Source organism: Nelumbo lutea, chromosome 8 (assembly GCF_056320005.1).
Source record: "Nelumbo lutea isolate HS-2025 chromosome 8, American lotus-T2T, whole genome shotgun sequence".
In the NCBI taxonomy this organism is placed as follows: Eukaryota; Viridiplantae; Streptophyta; class Magnoliopsida; order Proteales; family Nelumbonaceae; genus Nelumbo; species Nelumbo lutea.
The window spans coordinates 18,608,377-18,629,668 of NC_142691.1; the positions used below are offsets into that span (position 1 = coordinate 18,608,377).

General features: G+C 40.5%; 1 protein-coding gene across 6 annotated transcripts in view; it reads left to right on the forward strand.

Annotated features, from left to right (window-relative positions):
• Window positions 1-21,292, forward strand: part of LOC148843123 (ubiquitin-like domain-containing protein CIP73) — a 71,868-nt gene that overhangs the window by 44,724 nt on the left and 5,852 nt on the right. For 2 of the 6 annotated variants that reach the window (XM_088957596.1, XM_088957598.1), the window contains 11 exons: window positions 9,403-9,521; window positions 9,656-9,721; window positions 9,999-10,160; window positions 10,251-10,320; window positions 10,418-10,596; window positions 16,410-16,574; window positions 16,672-16,743; window positions 16,826-16,958; window positions 17,044-17,493; window positions 19,417-19,610; window positions 19,804-19,884. In XM_088957596.1, the coding sequence (XP_088813722.1) occupies window positions 9,403-9,521; window positions 9,656-9,721; window positions 9,999-10,160; window positions 10,251-10,320; window positions 10,418-10,596; window positions 16,410-16,574; window positions 16,672-16,743; window positions 16,826-16,958; window positions 17,044-17,493; window positions 19,417-19,610; window positions 19,804-19,884 (1,691 nt within the window). Of the gene's footprint in view, window positions 1-9,402; window positions 9,522-9,655; window positions 9,722-9,998; window positions 10,161-10,250; window positions 10,321-10,417; window positions 10,597-16,409; window positions 16,575-16,671; window positions 16,744-16,825; window positions 16,959-17,043; window positions 17,494-19,204; window positions 19,611-19,803; window positions 19,885-21,292 lie in introns of those variants that run through there. The other 4 variants (XM_088957597.1, XM_088957599.1, XR_016103237.1 and 1 more) reach the window with 3 other exon arrangements.

Below are 21,292 nucleotides of genomic sequence, written 5' to 3' on the forward strand. Positions count from 1 at the left end.
AACTGACTCAAACTGACACTACTATAACTGAAACAAATACTGCTGTTCTACGAACACGGTGGGGACCACTGCAGTGGGGCCCACATCAGTGTTCTCTACACTCCCCCCTCAAGTTGGGAGTAGATATCTATCATGCCCAACTTGGATAGGTCTATCTCTAACTTCTTCCTCGGTACAACCTTGGTGAGGATATCCGCGAGCTGCATATTGGATATGATGTACGGAAGACACACTTCTTGTGATATAACTCTTTCTCGCACAAAATGTCGATCAACTTCGATATGTTTAGTTCTGTCATGCTGCACTGGGTTGTGGGCTATATTAATAGCTGCCTGATTATCACAATACAACATTAAGGGCTTTTCATAGTCAATACCCAACTCTTCAAGTAGTGACCTCAGCCATAAGATTTCAGCCACTCCATTAGCCATTGACCTGTATTCTGCTTCAGCACTGGAGCGGGAAACAACACTCTGCTTCTTACTCCTTCAAGAGACAAGGTTACCTCCCACAAGGGCACAATATCCAGAGGTAGACCTTTTGTCATCAACACTTCCAGCCCAATCGACATCTGTATAGACTTCCACCCTCATATGATTATTGTTCTTGAGTAATATACCTCTACCCGGGTATCTCTTCAAGTATGCTAATATTCGTTCTGCCACAAGAAGATGAGAAGTTCTAGGGGAGTGCATGTACTGGCTGACAACACTAACTGCATAGCTGATATCCGGTCGAGTGAGACAGAGATATAGAAGCTTTCCAACCAACCGTTGGAACATAACTTTGTCCTCAAGAGGGTCCTCACCCTCTGCACTAATCTTGTGATTTTGTTCGATGGGTGTATCGGCCGGCTTAACACCCAGCTTTCCAGTTTCCACCAACAGATCTAGAACATATTTTCTCTGAGAGATAAAAATCCCCTGCTTGGATCTAACAACCTCAATACCCAAAAAATACCGTAGTGCACCAAGATATTTTACCTCAAACTCTTGATGAAGGAGCTGCTTGAGAGACTCAATCTCATGACTGTCATTTCCTGTCACCACAATATCATCTACATATACTGCTAGTAGTGTCAGAGAGGACTCCATCCTTTTGATGAATAGTGTATGATCTGACTGGGCCTGTACATAACCAAACCTTCCAAGGGCTAATTTGAACCTATCAAACCAGGCTCTAGGTGACTGCTTCAAACCATACAATGCCTTGTTCAGTCGGCAAACCTTCTTACCTGTCTCTGTATCATAGATTCCAGGAGGCAACTGCATGTAAACCTCTTCTTGTAAGTCTCCATTCAGAAAGGCATTTTTAACATCCATCTGAAACAGGGGCCAAGAATGATTTGCTGCAAGGGATAACAAAACTCGAATGGTGGTCATCTTGGCTACTGGGGCAAAGGTCTCCAAGTAGTCTATACCATAAGTCTGAGTGAATCCCTTTGCAACCAGTCGGGCTTTGTATCTTTCAATAAAGCCATCAGCATTATGCTTCACAGTGAATACCCATCTGCATCCCACCGGTTTCTTTCCTTTTGGTGGGTCAACCAGTGTCCAGGTATTATTCTTCAACAGGGCATCCATTTCGACTTGCATTGCATCTTTCCATTCTGGAACCGATAAGGCTTCTTGCACTGTTCTTGGAATAGGGACATCGGCAATAGAAGTGAGATAGGACCGGTAAGATGGTGATAGACGATCATAGGATAGGAACTGTGAGATGTTGTGAGCTGTAGAAGTGGTGCAATGTCGTTTCCCTTTGCGAATGGCAATAGGGAGATCAAGGTCATCCACAGGAGGGGAAGTGGCAACAGCGAGAGGTATCTCAGTAGGCTCTGGATCTGGAGCCGCAGGAGGAGCTGGATCTGGCCGGGACTGCCGAAGACTAGGATCAACCTGCCTGCTCGCCTGTGATAGACTCTCAACTCCGACTCCCTCTGACCACCCTCACCACTACAACCTTCATTACCCAGTGGAATAGGTAAAGGAACAGCCCCACTTCCACTCTCACTGTTCAAAACAGCCCCACTTCCACTCTCACTACTCTCCCCCTGAGGAAAGAAACTCAAAACAGCCCCACTTTTACTGCTCTCCCCCTGAGGAGAAACCCTAGGATAGTAGGGTGTCTCCGCAAAGAAGGTGACATCCATAGAGACAAACCGTTTCCCTGAAACCGGATCATAGCAGTAATAACCCTTTTGAATTTGTGCATAACCAAGGAAAATGCATTTGGAGGCCTTAGGGTCAAACTTGGAATGATGAGGCCCGAGAAGCTGGACGAAACAGGTACAACCAAAGGTTTTAAGGGGAACAATGAACAACTCCTTGTCTGGGTAAAGAAGGGAAAAGGGGGTTCTCATATCAAGGACCCGAGAAGGAACTCGATTAATGAGATAAACTGCCGTGAGGATAGCATCACCCCAGAAGCGAATAGGTACATTGGAGGTAAACATAATGCTTCTAGCCACCTCCAAGATATGCCTATTCTTCCTTTCGGCAACGCCGTTTTGCTGTGGTGTATAAGGGCAAGTGCTCTGGTGAATAACTCCATGGCTACGAAGGTAGGAGGTCAATGGTTGAGCAAAGTATTCCTTTGCATTATCAGATCTGAGGACTTTGATTTTAGTTCCAAACTGAGTGAGAATCATCTGATGGAAGTTTTGGGTCAGAGCAGGAACCTCATTCCGAGAATGCATAACCCAAGAAAACCGGGTATGGTCATCAACAAACAGTAGAAAATATCTGTACCCACCCATAGAAGAGATATGATATGGCCCCCAAACATCAGTATGCACAATATCAAAAGGGAAATTACTCCTTTTATTACTCAAAGAATAAGAGGTTCTACAATGTTTGGCAAGCTCACAACTCTGACACCTCAACTCTGATAGCTCTACAGACTCAAATAAAGCAGGAAACAGACTCTTCAAAGACTTAAAAGACAAATGACCTAATCGGTTATGCCAAAGCATAACCGAACTCACAAACTGGGAAACAAAAGACTTCTTATCCACTGACTCTTCCCGTCGGGTACTCTCCCCAAGCAGATAGATCCCGTTCGTCTCACGGCCAGTTCCAATCACCTTCCTCGTCTCCAAATCCTGAAAAGCACATCGGTCAGGGAAAAAGGTTACTGAACAGTTCATGTGTTTGGTAATACTACTAATTGAAAGGAGGTCGGTATCAAGCTTAGGAACATGCAAAATAGAAGATAAAGAGATAGTGTTCGATAACTTGATCTCCCCCTTGCCCGAAATGGGAACAAGAGAGCCATCAGCAGTGGATACTCTATCTCGGCCAGAGGACAAGTGATAAGAAGTAAACAAAGATGGCAAGCTAGTCATATGGTCAGATGCACCTAAATCTATTACCCAGCAGTGATCAGTATTACCTGGAGTTGAAGCATGGTAAGCTGAGGCTCGAGTACCTGAATGTGCAAATGCAGATGTAGCAGGAGCTGATGGGGACTGGGATGGCTGAGCTGAACTTCCAACTTCCTTTTCCAACTGTATGAGGGCAGCCCGAACAACAGCTAAAGTCTCCAGGGATGTACCTGATGAGGATGTTGAATCAGTGTTCACTGCCATATGAGCATTATCCTTCTTATTTCTCAGTTTTGCTGGGACCAAGTGAGGATGTAGCTTCCAACAAGTATCTTTTGTGTGCTTGGGTTTCTTGCAATGATCACATATCAGATCCCGTTTATCTTCCTTCTTCCGGTCCCTTTCTGAGTCACCCCCTGACTTGGGTTTAATAGCTGTCAAGACTGGGAAAGAAGGCTAAGGCTGCATCATAACTTTCCTCCTGGTCTCTTCACTATGCACCAAGGAGTATGCTTGAGAAAGGGTCACACTATCTCTTGTCAATATCTGTTGTCGCACAATGTCATATTCTGAATTCAAACCAGCCAGAAACTCAAATACCCTATTTGTCTCAACTTGTTTTCTGTGAGTCTGTGCATCTTTGGGACTCTCCCACTCAAGGGTCTCTAGATGGTCAATCTCATGCCACAAGGATTTCAAGGTAGAGAAGTAGACAGAAACTGGCTTCTCTCCTTGTTTAAGGCTGTTCACCTCACACTTCAATTCATAGGCTCTGGCAACATTGAGGGGTTGGGAATAGGTTTCTTTCACAACATCCCATATTTCTTTGGCTGTCTTTACCTACAAGTAATTTCGGCTGATATGTGGCTGCATGGAATTACACAGCCATGCCATAACTAAATAGTTCTCTTGAACCCACTTGGTGTATATTGGGTCCTCCTTGGAAGGTTCTTTCACATCTCCCAAGAGGTAACCCAGTTTTTCCCTTCCTCCAATAGCCATCATGGTTGATTGTGCCCACTCCAAATAATTTGACCCATCAAATCTCATAGTTGTAATCTGAAACCCGGTTTCAGATACATTACCATAACTGTGGTTTCCAAAACTACTATCTCCCTGACCCTTGAACTCCATCTTTGATCAAGATTCAGTGGCTACAAACTGTTAGAGCAATTATACCAGAAAACAGAGTCAAGGAAGTAAGTATGAAAGCTGATCCGAAACTGATCTGATCTGAAACTGATCTGATCTGATCAGAAATACCAACACAAAACCGATCTGAAACTGATCTGAAACTGGTCTGATCCGATCAGGAATACCAACACAAAACTGATCTGAAATCAATCGCCTATCAACCTGAGACGCTGTTCTCTGGAACCACTACTGTGGGGCCCACTACTGTGAGAGCAAAAATAGGGTTTCAACTGTTGGTTTGAAGAAAATTAGGGATCTGAAATCTCTAAAGTGCTCAGCTGCACTCTCCAAGCAGTCCGCACCAGTAGGACTTGTCGTAGGGCACTGTGAAACCCTAAAAAACTAATCCCCTTTGAAGAGGAGGGTTCGGCCCAACAATTAAACCCTAGACACAAACTTAATCACAGTTCGGCAAGCCAAACCCTAGAGCAAACTTGAACACAGTTCGGCCCCTCTTTCTAGATAGGTCCAACCTATCTTGGCTGATTGCAATCTCTAAAAATCAGTAAAGAAACAAACTTACTTATTGATTACTTGCCTTCCGTGTATTGTCTTCTAGGGTTACCTGAACCCTAACCTTCGCTGCCTCTTCCTGATTACCAACTCTCTGCAGGCTGCGGCAAGTCTTCAACTGCTGCGAACCTCTCCTGGTAATCTCCAAGATTCAGCCGCCGAAAAACTTCTTCAAGGCTTCCAGCCCTAGCTAGTTCTCATGTGATCGGCTGGACTAGATACACATGAGAAGCCCTAGATAGGCTCTGATACCAAGTAGAAGATCAAGACTGTAATCAGTCTTGAATCCTAAAAGGTCTTAGGTTTGTAAAACAGAAAAGAAGATGAGAGAAAAGGGAGAGAATAGAAGAGAAGCAAGAGAACACAAGTTGCTGAAAGGAGGGACAGATTCTTGACAGATCTGCCGCCGTCACTCTCTTAATATTTATAGGTTTATGTTTAGTACATGATGAAAGGACACATCTGCCCTTGGTACTTACATAATAAAGAAAGTAAATAAAACTGAAATAAATAACAGCTGAATTAGCAAACTGACACTACTATAACTGAAACAAATACTGCTGTCCTACGAACACTGTGGGGACCACTGCAGTGGGGCCCACATCAGTGTTCTCTACATTTATTTTAATCTATTATTGTACTATCACATAGTAGAGGGACAAGGGTCATTTCCCTTCTTATTTTTTCACCCTATATATTATAATGAAGCTGGAGCCGCCAGCACTGTTCCATTGCCTCAACACTTCTTCCTTCCTTCTTCTCTTCTCTTCTCTCCTCTTCTATTCTCTTCTCTTCTCTTTGCTGTAACCTTCAATCAAATTTACTGTCAAGATGGTATCAGAGCATGGCCATTGAATCTGGGCGATCAAGTGTCTTCTCCAAGCTGCTGAATCTGGGTGGAACAAAGGAGTACATTTGAGTTGTTCGAATCAGACTTGCAACTGGTACTGCCCCATTTTTTTCTTTTCTTTTCTTTTCTTCTCTTCCCTTGGTCTTGTACCAAGAGGAAAACGAATTGACCTGAACCACTGAATGTTGGCACACCCTTGTGAGGTTTTTCCTCTATTTGTTTTGGATCGCGTGATCCTGTACCTGTGAAAGGCTGTTGTAGGTCACGCATGACTTGCTTTCTCTACTTGTTGGCTTGATGCCTTGTGTGTGAGGATCTCCCCTTGTGATTATTGCTTGTAGACCTGCTGAGAAAACTAGTAGGCTGGGACTGCTACTCTGTACAGGTCTGAAAATGAGATCTGTCATCTTGTTTATTCTGGAAATTGGTGCTGGTCTTGTGCTCAGATTAAGTCCAAAAGATGCAGTGTGGGTGGGCTAATCACTTGTTGTGTGTGGAGTTTTTTGTTCTGATATAAGGAGGGATCCTAAGTTGAAGTTTTTGATAAAAAAATATGTGTTGACCATGTCTTCTGAGAATTCTGCTACTTCAAGGAATTTTGGAAATCAAAATGAGGTAAGTGGGGGAATGGATACGAGTTTCCCCATGGTTTTTGTTCCCTTTGATGGTCTGAATTACCTTGAATGGTCGAGGGGAATAAAACTCTACATCACTACTAGGGGAAAAGTAAGATACATCAATGGGAAAGTGAAGGAACCGAAGAGCGGAAGTGCTGAATATAATAGATGGAACCAAGAAAATAGTATGGTGATGTTTTGGCTCTTGGTTTCCATGCTGCCACAGGTGAGAAAAACTTTTATGTGGGCTGAAACTGCTTGTGAAATATGGGAACAAACGAAGTCCACCTATTCAGAGCAGAGACACTATGCCAAGATATACCAACTGCAAGCTGAATCGTCCACTTGTAAGCAGGGAGAAAGGAGTCTCTCGGTGTACTATTCGGATCTGACATCGATATGGAAAGAACTTGATCACTATCAAAATGTTAACTGAAAGTGTGATGAGGATGCAAATGCATACAAATCACTTGTATCTCAGCAATGGGTATTTGCTTTCCTCTTGGGGCTGAAGCCTTCATATGAGTCCATTAGGGTGCAGATCTTGGGAAGTAAAGACTTGCCATCAGTTCAGGAGGTTTATGCCTTGGTTCAGTTAGAAGAAAGTAGAAGAAATGTGATGAATTCTACAGAGGGGGAGCCAATTGCTCTAGCTGTCCGGGGAAGTTCAGATACTAATGTTGGAGGTGGTTCTAAGAAGGGTGACTCTCAGAAGAGAACAGATGATAAGAGTAAGCTTTGATGCACTCACTGCTAGAAGGCAAGACACACTAGAGATACCTGTTGGGATCTCCATGGAAAACCTAAATGGACACAGGATTTGGGTAAGAAGTCAACAACTGATCAGGGCAAGAAACCAAGTCAGCAGAATTAGAAAAGGTATAACTCAGCTAATATGGCATCTCAAGAGGCTGGTCCCATGGTAACTCAGGAAAGGCATCCCAGTTCTAACCCCAAGGAAGAGATCATCAACTTCTTTCATGACCATTTGGAGTTATATGGTTGGACTCTTTGTTTTCCAATGGAAATATGTACTAGATCTACTAGAAGATACATGCAAACTGGGGGTGAGACCAATTGACTCACCAATTGAACCTAACCATCATTTGGGAGACGGTCAGGGAGAGTTCTTGAAAGATGTGAAGAAGTTTCAGAAACTTGTAGGAAGACTCTTGTATTTGTCTATGACCAGGCTTGATATTGTTTATGCAGTGGGTGTCCTTAGTTAGTTCATGCACAGTCCTAAGACAACTCACCTTGAAGCTACAGAGAGGATCCTCAGATACCTCAAGAAGTTTCCTGGAGCTGGTTTGCTGTTCCAGAAACATGGACATTTAAAGGTGGAGGTATATACTGATGCTGATTGGGCAGGGGCAGTTGATGACCGAAAATCTACCAGTGGATATTGTGCCTTTGTAGGGGGAAACCTAGTCACATGGAGAAGTAAGAAGCAAAGTGTGGTGGCTAGGTTTAGTCTTGAAGCAGAATACAAAGCTATGTCTCATGAAGTTGCTGAAATCACGTGGATAAGAAATCTGTTAGGAGAATGGCGACAATAAGGCTGCTATCAACATTGCAGCTAATCCAGTCCTCCATGATAGGACGAAACACATCGAAGTGGACAAGCATTTTATTAGAGAGAAACTTGTAAGTGGAGAGAAACACATTGTGTGATGGTTTGGAATAAGACGATAGTCTAGAATGGTGTAACAATGCTTCTTTTGTCATTTCACAAAATATTAGTGCATATTTCTACATATTTCACAATATTTCTACAATGTATATACTTTTTACAATATTTCCATATGACATATCCAACAAAGGTCCTATATTTGGGTGACTGAAATTTCCATCAGCATCAACATTTTAAACCTTGATATTCATAATATTTCTCTTTTCCTTCCTGTATGTCCATGATAGCATGACCACCACTATCTGACAAGGGGTCATTTCATACCTGTAAGTGGTCTATTGACAAGCTCCCATTTCCATTGAAAAACAAAATGAGACCAGCCTGCAAGATGATATTTTGTTCTACCATCTGGACCAGTGTCTTGCTGCCTTTGCCAATTCCCCAAGGTTGTGCACCTCTCCACTGTTATAGGCTAAAATCTTGCTAAGTTTGATCTTGCGTTCTATGTTTTGAGTCAAAACAGAAGCATACAGATTAGGTACTTAAGTTGTACAAGATGTATCATTTAAAAGAAATTAGTCATGTCAAAATTGCAGATGAGTGATAAATAGTCTCTGTCATGGTCTCTGAAATAGTTTGGTACTATCCATGCATTTAATCATCTAGATAAAGTACCAAAACCAACAGGTTTGAATTGAGTTACCTGATAGAATTCTAGAAGCCTTAAGCTTTTAATAGGGATACATACTGGATACTACTAATCGATTTGTTTCCTTTATTTTACTATTTATCTCTAATCATAATCTGGAAAACTTTGCTATTGATGGCAAAGTTCATTTCTTATTATCTGATTGTGGATTTTTTTTGAATCAGTAAAGCATACCTAAATATTTAGCTTTAACTTGATCTGTCTCTATTTCCAAGAAACTGATGCAATATTAAAATGACTAAATGAGAGAAAATAGACTGAAATGGTTTTGTCACATGCATAGAAGTCTGTCTACGGCACCTGAGAAGTGATCTGTTGCAAGTTGTAGGGGCAAGAAGAGCTAGGGGCAGGTTGGAAAGGTCTTGGGTGGAAGTAGTATGAAATGATTTAAACTCCCATAATTTAATGATGGATTTGGCACTGAATAGAATGGAATGGTAAAACAGGATTCATGTATCCAACCCCATATGTTTGGGACAGGGCTTAGATGGTAATGATGAATTTATAATTTTCTGAAGGAATTGAAATAAGCAACTTATCCTCTGTCAGCATTTCCATTTGCAGCAAGTGAGCCTACCACAAATGCCAGCCACGGCCAAGGTAATCAGGTAGCTCATAGTGTAGTACTTGGAACCTTCAACATAGCTGATCAAGGAGATGGAACTCTTCCAGATATCAACCGGGTAAGATTTCAAATCTAAATGCAACTGAAGAAATCTATGCTTATCTTATGATAAAAGCATTTTATTTATTATAATGGAATCAATCCACTTTATAGATGCTTCTGCTTATTTATTTATTTATTTTGTATGAACAGATTGTTTCAGCTGTTCTTGGTTCTATTTTAACTAATGGGAGCAACAGTGAAGGGGGCAATCGTAGGGTAATAATTTTTCAATGGCAAACACCACAGAATACCTCCTGTACCTTGACTCCTTTACATTTTAGTTTAAGCTTAAGCCAATTACAATCATAAGGTTCTTGAAATGAGTGTCTTCCACCTGTCATTATTCTCTCTGTTTTTATAAATAATTGATGTGGCCTTATAGACTGGATGGAAATCCATCAAATGTCCAAGCAATGGTTCCTTTGATCCTAGTACTGCTCTTTCTAGTCAATATTGCATCAGAAGCGTTCACCTTTAATCTTTTCTTTGGTAGGAGTCTGCTTCTGAAAGGATTGACAGAACAATTGGTGCTAGTGTTCCACATGATTCAATGCGACCTCAACCTAGCCAGCCTGCTGCAGGGGTTCAATCTGATCCACTGCATGGTGCTTTCCGATTTCCATCTGCAGTTTCTTTGGGGCCTCTGCAGCCACCTGTAAATTCCATGCCTTTATACTTAACACAGTATTGTTGTCTTCTTTCCTGTTGACGTTTGTTTCATATTGTGTTCTTTCTATTTTTGTAGGTTATTCCTGATTCTTTAGCAACATTGTCTCAGTATTTAACTCGAATGAGGCATGAATTTCATGTCATTAGTGAGTGTTCTATTGGATTCCTAAACAAGTTCACTGGTCTTGATCTTTCCAAGTTTCTTGTTATTGAGATGGTTGATTAATATGTGGCAATTAACAGCAAGGAGTTACAACAACAATACTCAACCTGCTGGTGTCACTGGTAATGAAGGACAGGAACATGATTCTGCACCACATTCAAGTGCAGGACAGGCAGGTCTACCTACACCAGCATCATTGGCAGAAGTGATCCACTCCACACGACATATGCTCATTGAACAAGCTGGAGAATGCCTATATGTATGTACTAGGTTTGGTTTCTTCTTGTTTTTGTTGGAACTGTTTATTCTGTAATTTTTAATATTTGGGAGACATTCTGCTACAAGCTCGATATTTTCCAACCATATATAACCATGGCTCTGAATGGAGACATGAGTTTCTAGCTGTGTGCCGAGGGGAGAGGCACCACAGAGGTCTACCTGAAAGACGGTAGATGGCTCGGAGGGTAGTTTCAAGCGTGCTAGGGCAGTTGTAGGGTGAAGGCTTCACAGATCCAAGATCTGAGGTTAGAGAAGAGAACTTAGAGAGTTAGAGCAGGGATAAGAGAAGTTTGGGCTTCAGAGGGGCAGAGTGTCTAGGTTATGATTGCATGAGAAGGTCCTTCGGAGATCCACTATTTATAGTTTTCCTAGGGAAAGGGAGGGAAGCTTTTCCTCTTTGGGAAAGTTGTTACGAGGCTGTTATGAGTTTCTTAGATCTGAGTCACTTGTGTCAGTTATGTGTCCATGCGGTTATCTCGGTGCTTGAGTTCCTGCACTTGCCTGGTGTACTGTCACAACTCAACTGCTCTTGTTGGTTAAGTCATGTGGCACTCACTTGGATCTCCCTCCAAATCTGGGAGTGTTTCTTAATCTCTTTGTGGAAAATTTTGAATTACGGGACCTCCCTCTTCAGCAAGCAAAATTTACCCGGTCAAACTTCCAAGAAAGCCCTAATTGTTGTCATTTAGATAGATTCCTCTTTACAGTGGATTGGGAAGCTGAATGGGGGATTTTAGGTGTTACAGCATTGCCAAGACCTGTTTCAGATCATTGCCCAATCAGGTTGTCTCAAGAAAAAGTGGGTGGAGGCTAGTGCCCTTTTACGGTTGAAAACATGTGGTTACTTCATCCAAAGTTTCTAGCTAAGGTAGAAAAATGGTGGGAAGTGGACCAAGTGGAATTCCAATGGAAAGGATATAGGCTTTACAAGAAACTACAACTCTCGAAAGCTAGACTCAAGATTTGCAACAAAGAGGTTTTTGGTAGAGTAGAGGAAAGGAAAGTGGAAATCAGTCGGAGAGTGCAGGAGTTAGATGGACTACAAGTTAAAAGTAGGTTGGGGGAAGAAGGTATAGTGGAAAGATGGAATTTGAAACAGGAATTAAAAGATCTTCTTAGGAAGGAGGAGATAAGTTGGAGGCAAAAATCTAGGTGCAAATGGCTAAAGGAAGGGGACAACAATGCAAGGTTTTTTCATTTGTTGGCAAATGGGAGGAGAAGGAAGAATTCTGTATCAAATTTGGAGTGGGATGGGTAATTGTTGACAAGGGAAGAGGATATAGCTCAAGCACTGGTTAATCACTTCAAATTAGTGTAAGACAACCCAAGGAGACCTAATGAGAGCTTAAAGGACTTGGAGTTGAGGGTGAAAGATAGTGTCTTATTGGAATCTTTGGAAAAAATATTTGAGGTCCAAGAAGTGAGAAATGCAATATTCTCCAGGATCGATCTAAAGCTCCTGGGCCTGATGGTTTTTCAATGGCCTTCTATCAATATTGCTAGGAGATAATTGAAGAGGATTTGTTGGAGGTTTTTGAAGAGTTCTATGAGAGAGGCAAATTTAATTCGGGAGCAAATGCAACTTTTATTACCTTGGTTCCTAAGAAGAAGTACGCTCTCCAACCAAAGGATTTCAGACCTATAAGCCTGTTGGGAAGCATGTATAAAGTCATCTCTAAGGTCCTAGCTATAAGATTAAAAAAACCCTTCTATCTCTAATCTCACCGTATCAAGGGCCTTTGTAGAAGGAAGACAAATTGTAGATCAAATACTTATTGCCAATGAATGTGTTGAGGTGAAGAGGAGGAGAAAGGAAAAGGGGCTGGTTTGCAAATTGGGTCTTGAAAAGGCATATGACATGGTGGACTGGGACTTTTTACTAGCAGTTCTCAAGCGTAGAGGGTTTGGGGAGAGATGGTGCAGATGGGTAAAGGGATGCATTTCTTCATGTCATTTCTCAGTACTGGTGAATGGTGTAGGTAAGGGTTTCTTCCCTGCAAAAAGGGGTATTAGGCAAGGAGATACGTTGTCCCCATTCCTCTTTACCCTACCTAGTAGATGATGTTTTGAGTGCCATGATTTCGAGGTCTGATCCTAACAATTTGATAAGAGGTTGGAGGATTGGTAGGGAGGAGGTGGTGGTCACACACTTACAATTTGCAGATGACATCATCTTGTTTTGTGATGGGGAGTAAGGGGAATTACGAAACTTAAAAGATTGGTGCTTCAATTTGAAAGGAAGTCTAATCTTAAAGTAAAGTAGGGAAAAATTGTGTGGCATGGCTCAATTTAGGGGGAGAGGAGGTGGATTCCCTAACTAGGATTTTGGGGTGCGAAGTGGGGGGTTGGCCTTCACAATATTTGGGGCTACCACTGGGAGGGAGCCCAATGGTTGAGAGTTTTTGTTACCCTATGATTGAAAGATTTTCCAAGAGGCTAGCAAATTGGAAGAGGAATTACATCTCTTTAGGGGCTAGGATAACCTTAATCAAGTCAACCTTGGCCAACCTACTAGTTTATTTCCTGTCTACCTTTAGATTCCGGTAAAAGTAGCAAACCAGTTGGAGAAGATAATGAGGGTTTCTTGTGGGAGCCATGGGACACTAAGAAGGATCACTTAGTGAAGTGGGAGGTGGTTTCTAGGAGTAGGGATGATGGAGGCCTTGGGTTAGGAAATATAAGATTAAGAAACACGACTCTACTAGGGAATTTGGAGACTACTGATGGAACATGATAGACTTTGGTCTAGAGTGATTGTTAGTATTCATGGATTGGCAGATAATGGCTAGGATGCAGGACTCGACCTTGGGGCTTCTTGATGTTCTCCTTGCAAAGCTATTTGAAGTATTTTGCCTCTTATGCTCCCTTATTTCAAATATGATGTCTATGCTGGAAATAAAGTCTTGTTTTGGGAAGATGTTTGGGTTGGTAAAAACTCCCTTAGAGATAGATTTCCTTCTGTTTACTCATTGTTTGAAAACAAAAGAAAAGTGATCTCTTCAGTGTTTGTTGATAACTCCTGGGATTTGGGCTTGAGAAGAGGTCTAAGGGATTCTGAAATGGGGATGGTTGATGATTTGATCACTCAATTAGGGAAAGTCTTTCTTGATCGCTCTTGTAGGGATAGCGGAATTTGGAAACCTTCCCCTTCTAGTTTTTTCAGTTGCTCTTCTTTCTACAACATTTTGCTTCAAACCTCTAACCTTGTAGGGAACTTTTCTTCAAAGGAGGTGTGGGGTAGCCCTGTACCTCCAAGAATTCAGGCCTTTTGCTAGGAAGTGGCACTCCAAAAAATCAATACCTTGGATTTATTGCAGAAAAAGAGACCAAATATGTGCCTCTCCCCCCATGTTTGTAGTCTCTACTTGGGTTCTGCTGAGACAATGGAAGGAGTAACCACTAAGGTTATCCATTAGTTGAAATCATGTGATCTTTTTAAGGATTTCTCAACTGAAGAAATTTATAGAAATTGGGGTATTGTGGCAACTACTACTTCTTCCAAAGCTATGATACAGGAAGTTTGGTCCCCACCGGTACAACAAAGGGTAAAACTGAACTTTGATGGAAGTTGTATAGGTAATCCAGGCCCATTTGGTATAAGGAGGTGTTTTTAGAGATAATGAAGGCAAGATAGTGGCTCTGTATTCAGGTGTAAAACTGATATTTCTTATGCAGTGAGTCTCATTAGCCAGTTCATGCATTCCCTAGAGATACACATTTAGCAGCTACAGAGAGGGTTTTGTGTTACCTGAAAGGTACTCTAGAAAAGGGTATCTTGTTTGCTAAGCATGGACATGAAGTTGGAAGCATACAATGGGCTGGATGTATTGATGATTAGGAGATCTACTTTAGGATACTGTGCTATGGTGGCAGGAAACATTGTTTCATGGAGTAAGAAGCAATCTATAGTGGCTAGATCTTTAGCTAGGGCAGAGTACAAGGCAATGGCACATGGAGTGTCAGAACTATTGTGGCTTAGGTCACTTTTGGAAGAATTGGGCATTGATTGTGAGAAGCCAATGATGCATGGAGTGTCAGAACTATTGTGGCTTAGGTCACTTTTGGAAGAATTGGGCATTGATTGTGAGAAGCCAATGATGCTATATTGTGATAACCAGGCAGCTATTAACATTGCACATAATCTGGTCCAACATGACAGAACCAAGTACATAGAAGTTAACAGACATTTTTTAGGGGAGAAAGTTGCCTTAGGGATGTTTGCTTGCCATTTGTTGCTTCTGAAGAATAGTTGGCTGATGTTTTGACAAAAGGTGTTCCAAAAGGAAAGCTGATACATTATATAAGCAAGCTGGGCATGATTGATATCTATGCTTAGTTTGAGGGGGAGTGTAGAGAGAATGGACCGAATGGGCCCTAGTGGTTTATTTTCTTATTAGTTGTTCATTTATTTTGTTTACTTGTTAATGTGCCTGTTAAACTTCTTTTATTTCTTTTTAAGTGCTGAGTTGGCCGCCCACTTAAGGGAAGATCTGTAATTAGCTTTGATTAAACAAGGTTAATAAAAGGATTAGAGGGCATTGAACACTCTCTTCTTCTCTTCCCTTTCTTCTCCTTCGTCTTCTTCTTCCCTCTACTGTTTTCTCTTCTTCCTACTTTCTTCTTGCTGAAAGTTGAGATTTATTTACAGATTTATTAATCTGAATTACATCTAACTTGGATGGTTTGTAAATGAGGGAGGGGACCCCTATTTATACACTAACCTCCTCAAAGAATTCTCTAGAACTATGTACACTTGGCATCATCTAGAAGCACCTCTAGAACATTCTACCTTCTACACTCTTCTATGGGATGCCCATTTCATAAGGTACAAGAACACTCTAGAGAAAGTCTACACCACTCCAAACTACTCTAGGACGTTTCACACAAATCTAGATTGTTCCACAAGGTTCCACCAGAATCCAACCCTTTTTAGATGCATGGAGAACACTCTAGAACACCCTAGAATGCTTTGGAACAGCCTGGAAGCATGCAGAGTTGGCTAGAAGCCTTTGGAAGCATCTAGAAAACCTCTAGCCAAGTGCCTAATTATGTAACCCTGTGTCAGTACACATGTAAGCAGAGTGCAGTTACTGCCCATCTGCCCCTTTTGAGTTCCTTGGTGAGTGTGCTAGGGGAGGTTTTGCCTCAAGAATGCTTAAATGTTGACTTGTGTTTGTGACAAGCAATGTAAAACTATGACAAAATCACAATGGGTGTTCCCAAGATAGGAGTACAATATGGAACTGTGACAATCCTCTTGCAATACAGATCCGACACACGTGATCAGATATTGCCGGGCTTGTGTCACAATGCAGGATATGATAAGGGAAGGCGATGGGGAAGTTGAGTATGTATACACGATGGATGCATTGAGAGCTTTGATGAAGAACTTAGCGATAGGTAGCCAATCACCAGGTGGGGGATTGCGATGTCGCAATGTGAGAAAGAGATAAGGAGTTGCGATGTGGTGTGCTATTAAAAGGTAGCTGATATAAACTTGTGAGATGTCTGTTATTGTTCTGTGCCGATGTGCTGTTATCTCATTGTTCTACGATCGCTATGCGATGGCTGACTGCATTGTCTCATGGCATATGTCACTTGTTGTTCTGTGCCAATGTGCTGTTACCTCATTGTGCTACGATCACTATGTGATGTGCTGTTATCTCGTTGTCCATATACTTACACTAGCAAGCTTTTTGTTACCAGTTTTCTTCTGACTCTTCTTTCTGTTTGTCACCATTCAAGTCTATTTATGCTTTAACATAATCTGTGGCATCATATTATATTTGACAGCAACTTACAAGACAACTGGAGGGTCAAGCAAATATGACTGATCCACTGATGCGGATGACAGTTCAGTCTAATGCAATGAGATCAGGAGTTATTTTGCAAAATTTAGGTGCTCTACTACTTGAGCTTGGTCGGGCAACCATGACACTGCGAATGGGCCGTACACCCGTAAGTTTATTTTTTAGTTCCTTTATGTATTCTGCTGTATTTTCCAGAAACAAAATGTATACAGGCCTAGTGATGTGATGCCGTTTTCTTACACCAGTCCGAGGCTGTTGTTAATGCTGGACCCTCAGTTTTCATATCAACATCTGGTCCCAATCCTATAATGGTGCAGGTTATGCTCGTACACTTAAAATTATTTGTTTTATGGTGGTCTCTTTTCTTCCCCCGAAACTAATTAAACTTTGTTTGAGCAGCCTCTTCCTTTTCAACCAGGAACAAGTTTTGGTGCAGTCCCCATGGGAGCTGTACATTCTGGTTCTAGTTTGGTTGGTAGTACTCTTGCTTCTGGTTTTATTCCAAGGAATATTGATATACGGATACGTACAGGTGCTGTCTTTATTTTATGCCTAAAATGTTGTTGACATTTGGATGTTGGGTGTCCAATTCTTCTAACCGTTTACATCCATTTTAGTAACTGGGTCCTCAATTCCCACAGCCAATGTTAATCAAGGGGAACAAGCTGGTGTACAGCAACCTCCAGGGCAAACAAATCCAGCAAGACCTGTTTTAGCAGGGGCCGCAGGTGGTCATTCTTTTACTGGAGAGTCTGGAGTAAGGGTAGTACCAATCAGAACTGTGGTTGCAGCAGTTCCTGCTCCAGTCAATCGTCCACCTTCTGATCCATCTGGTAGTTCTCTAGGGTTATTCTATCCACTTCTTGCTAGGGTTCAACATGTAACTTCTGGCCATTTCAGCAGTCCAAGAGGTTCCCAAGTGGCTTCTGAACGACCTCCAAGTGTTCCTGAAACTGAGCAATGTCCAAGCCCTGAATCTGCAGTGCAACACCAAAATATAGGATTAAACCATGATGCTTCTGCAAGAGATGTCAATTCAACAAATACAACCCCACAAAATGATCAAGGTAGAAAATTTAGGTTTAATTGTTTCATTTTGTAATTTTAACTTAATTCTGTTTTTGTCATTTTGGGTGGTATACTTTTGGTCTTAAAAGACTTGCCTATTTGCCAAAGTCCATAGCAATAAATTTCCTTGACTTTTCCATCATTACAGTAGGAAGAAAAGTAGCAATAAATCCTATGATTTCATTAGAGATTATGTGCTTAAATATAGAGAAAACAGATCAGAATAGAAGAGAGAAAGAGAAAAGAGAGAAGAGAAGGTTTTGGGAGGAAGAGATCATAGCTGTTTTCCAGCCCATCTTAATGATTTGTTGAAACCATCCTAATGGAAAAGGAAATAACAATGATGACCTTAATAGGCAGCAGAAAGAATAAGGAAATAAATGACGGCCTTGGCTCTTTACAACTAAAGCCCATTAACATAACAAAAGGCTAAAGAACAAGGAAGCTTCTCATGTCCCAATAATTCAACATGCTTGCTCTCATACATACAGGTTACATTCTTCTTTTCCTAGAATCCACTGCATCAAAGGTTTTATCTATTATTGTTCCCAATTTCCATATGGATTGGAAAATCCGATCTCTTGTTCACCTTGATGCAGGGTCAACTGCTTTGGTACCATACTGATGCAAGATTTACTGCAAAATAAAAACTGGAAGATAAAAATAACCTATGTATCAGTACTTAGTCTTCTCTAGGAATTTGAACCTAGAGGTTCTATTAAGACTAGCATGCAATAGCTTCTTGAAGGAATCAACACCATCCAAAAAATTAGATAAACTATACCATTAGAAATAGAAAACTCACTTTTTATTTGATATCAAAAAGAGAGGTCTTATTTATAGGACTACGACTCTAGCCTACTAAAATAACTCCAACTTGTTAACATAACTTCTAAACCAATTAGGAAAACCCACTTACAATCTAACTTATCCAACTATGACTACAAGACCATTAATGATTCAAATAATCAGAAATTCAGAGCATAGCTACTAAAATTTTACAGTAGTAGCTTATTATTCATAGATTACTCCTCTTCTCAATGAATTCATTACCTATCTTTAAAATAGAAAAAAAAAGAAAAAGATACATAAGAAGAGTCCAAACATTCTATTTGCCAAGCATGCACAACACTTCTCCATTCAGGCTTAGGACCATAGTGCAGAGCAAAAGCCATCTCACTGAATGGATCCAATAAAAGAAAGGGTTCAATCAGTCTTGAAGTTATAAATTCGATTTAATTTCAATTATATGAGTGATCAAGGGAGTGTTCTCCAAAGTGAACTGTTTTCCTTGTTGCAATTTTCTATAAAAAAAAAAGAACCCAACCGGGTTGAAAGCAAATTGGTTCTTAAAACAACAAAGAAAACATGTTTATATGTGTGCCTTTTGTTTCCAAATTGAAACCAAAAATATGTTCTTGAGTTTCTTTTTTTTTTTTTTTTTTTGAAAAAGGTAAAGAGCATGTTTTTATCTGGTTATTTAACATGTTTTAAAAATTGTAGTTTTGATGGTTTAAAAAATATGTATTGTTTTCTTTTGAAACAATACCAACTTGTTTTTACTTTTCAAAACAAAAATACAGTTTGAGAACTTTCTTTTGTTTTTTGCTGATGTGGCAATTTCAAAAACAAATGATAACAAAAACATACATGTTTTAGAACACTCCTGGAAGTTATCAAAAAGATCTGATTAATTAAATTGAATTGTAGGGACCTTTTAACCATGAATGCTAGAACTGTCAAAAAACATGATACTGATGCAAAATGGTCAAGTAGTGGGACCCAAAATGGTCGAGAGTCTGCAGCATAGATTCCCAACAGATTTGATCAGTTGTTAAGGACTCTTTTTCCTGGTGAGCAAATCAGTGTTGCTAATGTTAATTTCCATGGCATGACTTTTGGCTCTGCTACTGAACATGTAGGGATAACCAGAAATGCTGCTGATGCAAGGGATGCAGCCTCTGGAGTGGGATCTGATGATGGGATATTCTTATCCAATTTGCTTCGCCAAGTTATACCCGTGATATCCCAAATCACAGCTACAGAGCAAGATGTTATATTACCAGAAAGTATAGACACTTCGGGGCATAGAGCTGATTGTGGTTCTTCAACACAAGTAAGTATACTCATGCAATCATGAAAAAATATAAGAGGAAAACAGGTCCAGACCCTTGCCAATTTATTAAATGCATAATAAAAACTTTCTGGGAAAGGGCAACGTGTTTTTTTTTGTGTTTCCTCTTGTTTTTCTTGTTACATGAACCTCAAATAACTGATTTAGTTTCCATTATACGATGTCATGTGCGTAGACCACAGAGAGCTCTAGCACTGGGAACTTGCGTAGGTGCAGTGATCATATTCCGACTGCTCCAAATTCAAAACGTCAGAAGGTTCTCTCTCTCTCTCTCACCTGTTATCTCTTTATTCATTGTGCTTCAAGATCTGGGCCTAATAAAAGTCACAACTCAACCCATCTTGCATTGAATGATATGGACTGTCAAATTTTTTTGGAACTAGATGCCGATTACCAAAAGTCTGAACTCCAAACATAGGCTATAGTAATTATGTAGGTAATCAAGAAACAGATATGTTTGTAGAGCTGGAGACAATGCATTTGCAGAGATACTCAATTTCACTGACCCTAAATATCACATGCAAATGTTAAGTTATGCATGTAATTAGTACATACATTATCAATAAATATAGGATCCTGATAAATACAGTTAGTTTGTCTGTCATCCTCTTCATGCATAATTAAGAGATCCACCATATTTCAAGGATACTGTGGAGATCTCGAGAACTAAATTGTGATTGGCTAAATTACTGGTATTCTTCTAGTTGTAAAAAATGCTATGATTGGCTTAGGCTTCTTGACCTGTGTAATTAGGAGCCATCAAATGGTGGATCCAGTGTTTTAAAAACTTGCTCACTTTGCTCGCTTGCCTCTGCTTCAACAAGACCCTCCCTTTCAGCTAGTGTTATGCATCCTTTCAGCTAGTGTTATGCATCTTCATTTCTTCTTAATATAAACAGTTTTAATTAAAAATATAGAAAAATGAGATCCTCCTTCCTTCCTTCCTCCCCCTCTTATGGAGGTTTACGTCTCTTATGTTTTGAACTATGCCTCATGCCTCCAGTTAGTGGAACCCCTCACTTCACGCGTCCATGTTTTAAAACATTACTGGATCCTACATGTTCGAAACTTTCTTATTGGAAAGCTGGAGGATGGTAAATTTTTTCCTAATCCTTAACTTCTGAAATGGCCTATATGAAATTAAAGTATCTAGGTTTAGTCAATAAGAACAAAAGAGAGAAAAACAAGAGGAAAAATATTGAGAAGCCACCGTTTCTTTTTTTTTTTTTTCCTTTTTTTTTTTGGGGGGGGGGGGGAATGTAAGGTTAATCTATTAAAAAGAAAAAAGAGAGGTTGTTGGTGTAAATGGATCTTGGGGTGTGGTTGGACTTGTCACTATTTGATTTTGGTGAATGGTATGGCGGTGGATCATTTTCCAGCCCTCAGAGGTTTAAGGCAAGGAGACTCCCTCTCTCCTTTCATTTTCACTTTGATTGTTGATGTTTTTGAGAGATTAGTAATGAGGACTGATTCTCAAGGATTAATAAGGGGTTGGAGAGTAGGCAGGGTGAAATACTAGTTACTCATTTGTAATTTTCTGACGACACAATATTGGATTGTGAAGGAGGGGATCTAAATTGAGTAAGGAACTTAAAGCGGATTGTAGAGCTCTTTGAAAAAATGTGCAACCAAAAAATCAACCTTCACAAAAGTTGTATTGTGGG